Source organism: Tetrahymena thermophila (assembly GCF_000189635.1).
Source record: "Tetrahymena thermophila SB210 genomic scaffold scf_8253887, whole genome shotgun sequence".
In the NCBI taxonomy this organism is placed as follows: domain Eukaryota; phylum Ciliophora; class Oligohymenophorea; order Hymenostomatida; family Tetrahymenidae; genus Tetrahymena; species Tetrahymena thermophila.
Window position 1 is genome coordinate 282,987 of NW_002475959.1, and position 11,942 is coordinate 294,928.

An 11,942-nucleotide genomic window follows, 5' to 3' on the forward strand; every position below is an offset into this window, starting at 1 on the left:
GCAAGCTGACCTTAAAAATAGTAGAAAATGATGAATAATTAATCTGATTTATAAAATAACCTTATGAATCTAAAATAAAAAAATGAATATAATTCTTATTTGAAATCAACTAGTTTTTTATGGAATTTTTTTATTTTCTTTATAGATTTATACGTATTCGCAATATATCAGATATGGTTATCTCTCGATTTAAATCCTTTTAATATGTACATTATAGTAGGCATATCAGTTGAATTCATTTATTTAGTAAACCTCGTTTTAATTATAGCTGTGAGAAATAAGCAAAATAACATGCATTACTATTTCTTTACCTACCTCAAGTTCAATAATTTTTATTAAGGTAATTCATTAATTTATCTGTAAAAAAGTAGGATTTATATAAATGGAAATTAATTTAATCCTTAACTTTATTATTTGGAATTTTTTTAAAGAAATCTAGTTAGCTTTAAAATTGTTTATATTTTTTTTTTTTGAGATGCCATTTAAAGAGTTAACTTAGAGTATTTATAAATAATTATACTGGTGAGTGCATAAATTCAAACAAATATGCTATAATAATCTTAGATTGAATGCATTTTTATTGATAGTTATATTAATACAATTAGTTTTCTGATTTTTTTTACATTTAAAATAGGATTTGTGTCATTAATCAATCTTATATCGCTTATTCCTACTCATTTCATAGTGATTGTATATTTAAAGTATAAATAAGATCCTGGTGTTTCTTAACTGGAGATAGATATTCCAAAGGTAGTGAATTTGATTTTAGTAACTAAGCTATTAAGATATGTAAATATAAAAGAGTTTTTAGCTAAATTTGAGCATTTGATAAAGTTCCTAGATTTTAATAAGCTAACTTTCTTTAGAATATTTGTTACTTTACTCTAGCTTTTACAGATTATACATTTATTTGCTTGCTGTTTTGTATTTTACAATATTTATATAGGATCTGGGTACTTTTCTATTACTTAGTATGATGTTTCAGGTGATTATATAAAATACGTTATTGGCTTAGAATGGGCTGTAGAATCTATGATAGGATCTTGCTTTGGTGATGTTTATCCTCATACTGATGGAGAAATTTTTTTAACTTTCTTTTCCATGATAGCTGGAGCAGTTTTCTATTGCAAAATATTCTCTGATTTTAATAGCATAATCTAAATTAATTAGCAATTCACCTTAGAGCTGAGGTAAATATTTAAATAAACTAAAAAGCAAACAAAATAACAAATAAATAAATAAAATTTATATTAAATAAACTCATTTTAAATTTTAATAATCCACTTTTATTTAATTAATCTAATAAATATTTTAAAAACTTTTTCATATGAAAAAATTAAAAGATAAATCATATATTATTAATTAAAAATTTATTTTTTAAAATATTCTGATTATTAGATTTGTTAATTGATATATTTAATCTTTTAGTTCTACTTTTAAATAGATTATTTTATTAAAAATGAACAAATATAAAACCTTAATATATTTAATTTTTAATAGAGACAAAGAAAAACAAGCTTACTTTATTGCTAACAACAAGCAAGTATCATAAAGAACATTTGAAAAAATACAGTATTTCTACAATAATTTTGAAGAAGGATAAAAAATTTGTAAATATTAAATTTTATATAAATTAAAAACTAACAAATTTTTCATTTTTCAGTAATGTATTATAGCATAATTAAAGAACTCCCTTCTTAATTAAAGTAAGAAGTGCTATAGAAATTTCAATAAAGTTTGGTTCAAAAAGTGTAAATCTTTAATTTAGGGCAAACAGAATTTGTCAATAAAATGATTTAAAAAATGTATCCTCAAGTTGCTGTTAAAGATGATTTTGTATTAAAAATGGGAGAATCAGCATAAGACTTTTTTATATTAGCTAAAGGCAAGGTAGAAATTATAAATCGTGATAAAAAGAAGGTGATTAGAGTACTAGAACCAGGAGCTTATTTTGGAGAAATTGCTATTCTAATCAATTAACATAGAACATGCTTTGCAAAGGCATAAAATGATTGCATTTTTATGTGTATAAAAAAGGATGATTTTTTAGGTATTTTAAACCAGTTCCCTTAAATTAAGAACTTTCTTATAAAAGTTGCACAATAAAGAATGGGCACTATTAACTATGAAGAGAATAATTAAAATCGTATTATTGATAAAATTTAAACCAAGAAATTAAACTTTTATTCTAAAAGTAAATAAATTATTATTTTATAAAAACAAGAATTTTCAATATTTTAACAGTAAATATCAATTTAAGAATAAATTGTGTAAAATTTTTTCTACCTAAAATTCAAAAAGAAAAAAAGTAGATTGATTTTAAAAGAATAAATTAATTAGTTTATTTATTTATTTATTTATTTATTTTGTAAATTAAAAATTTGTTGTTAATTTTTGTTTTTTAGTAGTTAATCAAGACTCAAATGATTCTCTGGTTATGAGGAGAATGCAAATACTTACTACATAAAACAATAACTAGAGCCATGAGGATCTTTTTAGCTAAAAAACTATTTAAAATAATACATAGAATAACCAGCTATAAACTATTAATAATGAAGAGGAATCATTTATGGGTGATAGTATTTATACTTCTTTTAAAAATGAACATTTAAACAGAAAAATTAAAAACCTAAAACAGTAAAAAAATTTAAAAGTTCTAATTCTTAATAGTCAGGTGAGTTTGTTTGATTTAATTATAAAAGATTTAATATATTATTATTTTATTTAAAGGCTATGTTTTGCTGGGCTATGGTCTTACTTTTATGTTTAACTTACAATCTTTTTTACTCACTTTACAGTATTTTTTTTAGTGACGATCTCTAAACTAAACCTTTGTTACTGATAGAAACGCTTAGTTTTTTTATCAACTTAATTGACTCTGTGATTTTCTCTAAACTCTCTACTTTTTCAAAAAAAAATAAAGATTTTATTTTGAATAACAAATAAATTCTTTTCAAATATTTAAATAAGGAATTTTTCTTCGATGTATTAGCCACAGTACCTTTCCCCAATATATATGAACTAGTTTGTGGTGAGAATGAATTTATGGATAATATGTTATTCATAAGACTATTTAGATTGCTAAGATTGATAAAATTCAGAAGATTATAGTAATATATTTATATTTTACAAGAACAATACAAGACTAATTTTAAATATGGTACATTCTTTAAATTGGCTTATGTATACTTTTTCTTGAACCACCTTAATGCCTGCATTATGTACATTATATGCAAATTTGAATATGATAGAAATTTAGTAAACTCACTTGGTTTCTAAATGAATATAACTTCAATTCGTTAGGAGAGGCCCTTTATGTACACACACGTTTATATAAATTTCTTGTATTGGTCTTTTTGTGTCAGCACTCAGGGTAAAAAAAATTATTGAATTTTATATTTTACTAATTTAAATTTTTTAATTTCTTTAGTTAAATTAAAACTTATTTAAAAATCCTTATTTGCAATGAAATGAATTTTAAAAAACTATCTCTTTTTAAAAAAATAAAAATAAATTTTATAATTTACAAATCAGTATTTTAACATCTATTGATTTATTTATATTGATTGATTTGCTTATTTGTTCATTTTGAAAGATAATTAATAAGCATTTAATATTTATAAAACTAAATTATAATTTATTTTAATTAGGAGCATATGGTGATATCTCAGCTATTAGTGCTATTGAAAAAACATACCAAAATATTGTTAATGTATTTTTTAAAATATTTTTCTGTTACGTTTTTGCAAATCTAGCTTCTATAAACACAGTTTCAAAAAATATGCGTGAGTAATATTTAGAAGAATTAGATTCTTTTAAGTACTGGTCTAAATTAATAGGATTACCATCAGAAATAGAAAATAGAATTATTAAGATTTACAATTATAGGTGGAACCATTAGAAAGGAGTAGATGAAAAACAATTAGAAGAAAGTTTGCTGCCAGATAGCATAAAAAATAAAATGATGAACAAAAGAATGAAATTGTAATTTATTAAAAATATTATTTAAATATTTAACAATTTATTTATTATATTTAAGCATCATTTAGCTTGTAAATCCCCTTCAAAACTAAAAACTGATGAGTATCTAAATCTTATTTCTTAAAAGATTTGAAAAAGTTTTAATTACTTAAGGAGAATATGTTTTCAAAAAAGGGGATTTAGCTGAAGAAATTTACTTTATTGAAGAAGGAATAGTGTAAATAATAAACATTAAATGCAGTAATAATAATAAAAAAGAAGAAGAAATCTTAGCCGAGATAAGTTCATAAGGTTATTTTGGTGGAATAGAATTTATCAATGAAGTTCCAAGTCTCAGAAAAGTCTCTGCAAGAGCTAAGACAAATATATCTTTATTCTTACTAACTATGGAAAAGTATTCACAATTTATATCTGAGTATCCAGATGCTAAGTTATTTATCAAGAATATTTATCGTCAAACCAGTTAAAACGTATATAAATTTAATATTTTATTTTTTTTTTAAGAACAATTATTTATATAGAAAAAAAAGAAAAAATAATTTGATGATTAAGAGCTTTAAAATAATATTTTTAGCTAAAATAAATAAAAAGAAATTAGTTAGAACTTTTTGAGTTTTGAAAGTATATAAATAAATGATTTGAATGAAGATCATTATGATAATAACCAGACTAATCTCAATAAAGAAGTTAATAGCAAATTAAAAATATAACTAATTTAATAATAAGAGAAATATATAAATTTAAATAAGTAAATAATTTATCGCGATGATGAAAATGAATAAACTAAATACTATAATGATTTAATAGGTTCTGTTATTTAAACATAGTTATTGGAATAAAAAGTCTAATTTTAAGTTTTATCTACTACTGAAAAAAAGTAAAATAAAAAGAATGCTTAAAATTCTTTACTTTTCGAATAAGAATTTGGTATTGAATAAAATAAGAATATTAAAGAAAATAATGAAGAAATGTAAAAAAATCTTTCCAATTTAACAAATTCAAATTAATCAAATCAAATTTAATAAAAAAAATAAAATAAAAGTTTATCTATAAATAAAATTGCACACAGTTAATTTGAAGAATAATAACAATAAAATACCTTAAAATATATAGAAGATTAAGGATAGACTTAAATATAGGATTAAAAAAGGCTAAGTTTAATTTACTTTGATGATAGTAATGATTTTACAAATTATTAAAAATAACAAAACATAAATGTAAACATTCAGTCACTAAATTCTCAAAGAAATCCTAGTCAAAACTAGATTATAGTAATAAATAGTAGTAGTATTAGTAGCAGCAGCAGTAGTAGTAGCTAACATAAATAACCATAAATTTAGTATAATTTTAATGGATTAGGTTAAACAAACAATAATAATTAAAGTATCTAAGTAGATAATTATTTTAAGCAGAAGGAGAAAACCGTTTCTCTGGAAGATATACTTTAATATAATAAATTTCAATCAAAAGAAGAAAATATTTTTACAGCTTCCAACACTTCATTTGTAGGGGAAAATTAGCAATTATTATTCTCTACAAAAAACAATTAAAAAAAATTTTAATTTGACTAATAAGGTTTAACCAATCAACTATAAAAGGCTACTGAATCCGAATAATTTAATATTGATTTTAATTAAAATGATCTTTCGTTTTTAGGCATATAATTAGAAATTAGTGACAATGAAAAAGTTTAAAAATATTTTAATTAAAATTATGAATTTCAAGATTAGGCTGAAGGGATAAGCAAATTGACATAAAATTATGATATTTTATTTGAAGCAAATGAAATTGAATAAATTTTAGAAACAATTAACTTCCAAAGTGAATTTAGGGAATATAATTTTGATAGTGATTAAAATGAGTTTGAGTAAATTTAAAAAAATATTGATATTATTGAAACAGATTTAAATATAATTTCTAATCAGTAAAATGTACTTGGTTTTAATAATAGTTATCAAACAATTAAATAGCTTGATAAAACTGTGTCTTACTCATAGCTAAGTATTAGCTTAGAAGAAACAATTATTCAAAATAAATTTAATGAATTCAACGAAGAATAAAATATAATTTAAAAATAAGAAAAACTTACTTAAACAGGAAATAAACTATCCTGTCTCTTCATAAGAGCAGGTTAGATATTTTCAAAAATAGATTACTTGATTTCATTCAACTAGCTTTATTTTACTATTATAATTCCTCTCAATTTGGCATTTTAATATTTCTCATTTGCTAATCCTATTTTAATTGCAATAGAAATTTTAGTCATAATAAACGAGCTCAGGTATTTCTTATAGCTAATTAACTCATATAAAAATGTTAAGGTGACAAATTCTAAGCTTAAAGCAACTAATTGTAAAATATTATCAATATTTTATTATTTATTTCAAAGATTTCTTTAGAATTAGGATGTATTATTAACTAAATTTGAATCCAAAATAAAAATTACAAAATTATTAATTTTTTTTAAAAAACAAATAAATTTTTTAATATTTAATTAATAAAAATAAATAAAAAATTAATAAATTTTCATAATTAAAAGCTTAAAATCAGTAAAATTCATCAAGTGAATTCAAGGAGTAAAAATATTCTCTTAAAATCCTCAAAAAAAAATAAGATTAGGCTTGCTTGATGGTGATTTTAGAAGTTTTGTTACTTGTACCTTTTTCAGTTATTTTTGACTTAATTTAAATCGAAGAATTAAATTCTAGTTTTGAGATTACTTTCCTCAAGTTGATTCGGATTATTCCCTATTTCAGAATATTTAATATTTTTTCCAAATTGAAAAAGAAAAATATTTATTTATACAAAGTTATCGAGACTCTTATTTTGTATATTTTGCTATGCCATGTCCTTGGATGTATATTTATCCTACTTGGAAAAATAGAATCAGATTTTAATTCTTCTTGGATGATTAAAGTTCCTGCTCCCCAAAAAAATTTTCCTAAAAACATTGTAATTATTTTTAATTTTTAAATTAATTTAAATTTTTATCTTTTAAGAGAGCATAATTAAATATCAGTAATGAGAGCTTATATCTACATGCAATATATTGGGCATATGTAACTACATCTCATGTTGGGGTTGGAGATGTTACTGGAGTTAACTTAAGAGAAAAGGTTTTTAGTATATTAGTTATGTACATTTCAACATTTACCCATATCATCTTCTTTGGAAACTTAGCTTCTATGGCAAAGGAAGCTGCTTTTGTGCTCAAAATTAAGTTAGAATAAAAATATGAAAAGATATTTCAAACAATAAGTCTTTTTAATCTTACTTCATTCAAAATATAACTTGATGTAATTGATTTATTATTAAATTCAAAATAAATTTAATAACCACGAATAAAAAATTAAATTTTCATATTCTTATTTAAAATTAAAAAAATATAGACCTATATAAACTTTATTTGGAATGACTCATATGGCTTAGATGAAAACCAAATTTTGGAGAAGATACCTTTTTCTTTAAAGGTAGAAATCTTCAAAAATAGATACAAAAACTGTATTAATTAAACATTTATTTTCAAGTCTAATTCCTGGTAAGTAGATATGGATATTGTTCATTCTATTCTCAGATTTATGAAAGTCAAAATTTTTTTATCAAATGACATAATAGCTGAAGCTGGTAAATCCTATGAAGATTTATATATCTTTTTATAGGGTAAATATGTTGCATATCAATTAAACGGTAAAAAAGCTTTTGAAGCTTCAGTCGGAGATTTCTTTGGAGGATCTTAAACAGACTCACCTCTTACAATTTATTATCAAGCAAAGTAAAATAATTTAATTACAAGCTTTTTTTATTTATCAATTTTTAAAAGAACTATTTGTAAGGTAGGTGTTATTGATAAATAATATGTAAAGTATCTATAGCAAATCTTCCCTGACTGGTATGAAAAAATTATTGACAAATAAAAAAAAATTAATCAAAACTTTCTCTTTGATTTGAGCTTTTTCTAAGAAGATTATTACTATCATTAAGAGAAAACCTAAAATAGGTTTATAGTAAACAATAAAAATCAATTAATTGATTTTAGTTATAGTGTGAAACTATTAGATCACTACAAGTATGTTGCAACAAGCTTTTTTGAAGTGGAAGTAGCTGTGGATAATGATGAGGATAATAAAAATAATTTACAAAATATATAAATTTTAAATTAAATTAATACAACAGAAGAAGATGACTCTGAAAGTGAAGGTCTTAACAAAGAATAAAATCCTAATGAAGTATCTATAGGCATCAAAAAATCACTTTAATAAGCTAATCAAAATAATAATAATTGGGCAAAGAAGAATGAAGATAGAAAACGTAGCGTTCTTTTTGAATTTTAAAACATCTCCATACACAAAAGCAATTTCTTTGATGTATTTAATTTATAATTTGGAATAAAAAATAAATCTTTTTTTAAATTAACAATATAGGATAGTTCTTAAAAAAGCGATTCTTATCATAGACCTTTTATTATCTGTCTACCATATAAGGCTTAAGCATCTTCTAAATCAACCTTAGCTAAAGATATGATTATTCTACACTTTAATTACATCTACAAACTAGCTTTTATTAAAGATTCTAAATATAACTACTTTCTACATCCTTACTCTTCAGCTTCTTATTATGTTTAACTCATTAATCTTCTCTTCACTATTTATAGTCTCATTTTTACTCCTATTTACGTCTGCTTTGAAGTTGAGCTATCTACATTACCATTAGTGTTTGAAGTATTTATTACAATTTAAAACTTCTTTAAAACTAAAAAAACTATTATAAAATAAAAGATATTTTTCTGCTCAATTGGCAAATAATATATTTTTAATGATACTTTCCTTATATTTTATTGATTTTACTTATAGAAAATCATTAAAAAATCATTTTTAATTTTGCTGATACTAATTTTACAATTTAAATTTTTGAACTCTGACGATTATTTAAATTAATTTTTATAAAATAAATATTTCAAGAAATTTTATTATTAAGTATATATATATATATTGAATTTATTTAAAAGCTTGTAAAACAAAAAATAAGCTAAATTTTTTAATAAATAAGGTGATCCATACTGTTTATCAATTTATTGAATTATTTATCGATTTGAGAACTCCATATTTTAAGTAAGGCTTATTAGTCACAAATAGCAAGAAAATTTTAAGTTATTTGTGGGAGAAGAGCAATTTTAAGCTAAGAATAGCTTGTCTCTTACCTTTAAATTTAATATTTTGGTAAGTAAGCTTAGATTATTAAGAAAGGTCATTTGTGCTTAAACTTATCTTTCTTTTGCTAAGAGGCATAAGATTATTATAAATATTTAATTTAGATTCAATTCTTGTAAGGATTTAAACACATAATAAATCTAAGCAAAAAGCTCTTGGTATGTTAGTTGGTTTTTTACACGTGTTAATAATATGGCACTACTTTTCATCTCTATGGATTTGGTATGTTTATAACATCTCAGCCCCTTAATTTGTAAATAAATTTCAAACAACTACATTAAATGTTTTCTATTTCACTAAAAATAAATAAATAAATAGCCTCAATCTAACTGGGTCGATGCGAACAATTTATAGAATGCCGATTTAATTAGTAAAATACTCAACGGGCTCTTTTTTGTAATGAGTATTGCTACAACATGTGGATATCCAAATATGAAATCTTATAATGATATTGAGAGGATATTCTTTATATTTACTATTTACTTTGGAAATGCTATAATTGCTTACGATTTTGGTTTGATTGCTGCTTAATCGTTGCTTTTACCTGAAAAATATTAGGAAATTGACAAAAAAATCAAGTAATTACTAACAGATATACTTATTTATTAATTAAAATATTTTTAAAAATAACAAATTAGATAGTTTAAAATTTTGCTAAATATCGGAAATGATAATAATAAGAATATCAACTTAACGAAGCTTCATAAAAAAATTGAGCTTTCGTATCTTTATAAGCTATATTCAAATGTGTTTATAGAAGATTAACTAAAATAAATAAGACTGTTGATACCTTAAACACTTGTAATTTTTTAAGAATTATTATTTAAAAATAAAATAAAATTATTAAATAAAAGTATGACTAGCTCCTTTACAGTCATTAAGCTAAATACCTGTAAAAAATACCACTTTTACTTGAGCTTTCAAAATTTTCTCAATTTAGAAATATTTAAAAGCATATTGAACTCAAAGTTTTCTTGCCTTATGATTATATAATAAAGAAAGATTCAAAAAATGGTAACCTATGCTTTGTTAGTAAAGGTAATGTCAATATCCTTTCTCCAAAAGAAGATGCAGTTATTCACACTTTATATGAAGGTGATTTTTTTAGCTCAGTAACTTTAACTAAATACGGGAAAACTACTTCTTGTAGAATTTTTACTTCTAATATTGCAGAAATAGTGTAAATTAAACATAAAAATGTGAAATTAATGTTTGAGATTTTCCCTGAATTTTAAAACACGATTTATAAGCATGGTAAATAAAAAAAATTTTTAATATTTTATTCAATTTTCTTTAATTAAAAGCAAGGAGATAAATTTGTGTACCTATTGCATAAAATTAAGTAAGACTGAATCTACTTAGTGACTATTAGGAAGAAGCCTTCTCATAAATAAATACTATTCGTTCAAAAATGCACACTAAATTTATTAACAAAGATTTCAATGATAATATTAATATTTTTTTTACTTAAGATTATGAGGAATAGCAAATTTTTAAAAATTTTATTAGCAGCAAGATTAATTTTTTAGATTAAAAGCAGTAATAAGTTTAATCTGAAATTTAGATAAGAAAGAAAAGTGAATTCTTTCATAGCAATATATCTGAAATATAATAATAATAATTCAATGAAATTGATTAAGTGTAAATTTCTCAAATACCTTTTTCATAGGAGAGTATATTTAGTGATAATCCAGGTTTTCATATCAAAAGAAAAAATAATGTGAATAAGAAGAAATAATTTTTACTTGAAGATGATGATGGTTGTTTTTAAGTAAATAATCCCTCCTATTAATAAACTGAATCTACTAAAAATGTGTCAGATAAATAAATATGTATCGATCCATATTAAAGAAATAATTAACAATAAAATATAGCATTTTTTAGATCTAAATCTAGTAAAAATGTATCTAAAAAATACCATCCAAGCTATTTTAAGAAATAAAATTCTCAATTAAACTAACTTAAAGAAGATTTATTAATTAGTGAATTTGATTTAAACAATCAAAATCAAGGATAAGATTAACTCAATAATATACAAAAACTTAATTCTTTGTAATAGTCTTTAATTTTCAATGATGAAGCTTTTATAGATTATAAAGGTAAATATTAAAATTTAATTATTATTTTATTTAAAGTATTAAAAATAAATTTAATAGATTTAAAATAAACTGATGGAGATAACAATCAATAGTTAAATGAAGAAAAAATTGATGAAGCCTCGAATTTAAAAAATGATGATTAAAAATATAGAAGCAAAAAATAGCTGAATAATTATTAAAGGAAATTTTAGTTATATAAAAATATCTAAAATGAACATGAAAAAGATTAACTTAATGTAAATAAAAATAGTAATCGTAAATTCAGTAGTTTTGAATTAACGAAGAATAATTAAGAATTTTGAATTTGTTGAAATTTTTTAAGATTTGCAATTTATTTATAACCATAATTTTTAATAAACAGATGAATGATAATTAATTGTCTTGTTATCTTTTCAACTGTGTTATTATTTAAATAATTGTTATTTTTATATTCAATTTATAATTAAATTAACAAAGCATAAAAAATTAATTGTTTTTAATAATTTTTAGTGTTTTAAGTTGTTCTTTATAACAAGTAGTTTAATTCTTTATTAAAAAGTTTAGAAAAAGAATAAAAAATGTTTTAATTTTAAGTTATATTATTTATTCTAAACTTTATAAATGTGATTATTAAATTTAATTTGCTTATTTAATTTTAATTTGTGTAATCTTCTTA

At 21.7% G+C, this 11,942-nt stretch overlaps 1 protein-coding gene across 1 annotated transcript; it reads left to right on the forward strand. All coding sequences in view use genetic code 6, as the record gives it.

Annotated features, from left to right (window-relative positions):
- Positions 1-204: 204 nt before the first annotated feature.
- On the forward strand, positions 205-11,589 carry TTHERM_00647430 (cyclic nucleotide-binding domain protein; the record flags this gene model as incomplete). The annotated part of the gene is made up of 20 exons (XM_001027452.2): positions 205-340; positions 635-1,190; positions 1,501-1,610; positions 1,664-2,194; positions 2,406-2,674; positions 2,731-3,373; positions 3,651-3,984; positions 4,040-4,451; positions 4,503-6,333; positions 6,521-6,933; positions 6,981-7,277; positions 7,371-7,753; positions 7,802-8,345; positions 8,403-8,699; positions 9,028-9,441; positions 9,507-9,766; positions 9,827-9,989; positions 10,043-10,442; positions 10,493-11,287; positions 11,345-11,589. 20 exons carry the CDS (start codon positions 205-207, stop codon positions 11,587-11,589), a joined length of 9,033 nt encoding a protein of 3,010 aa, XP_001027452.2.
- Positions 11,590-11,942: the final 353 nt, after the last annotated feature.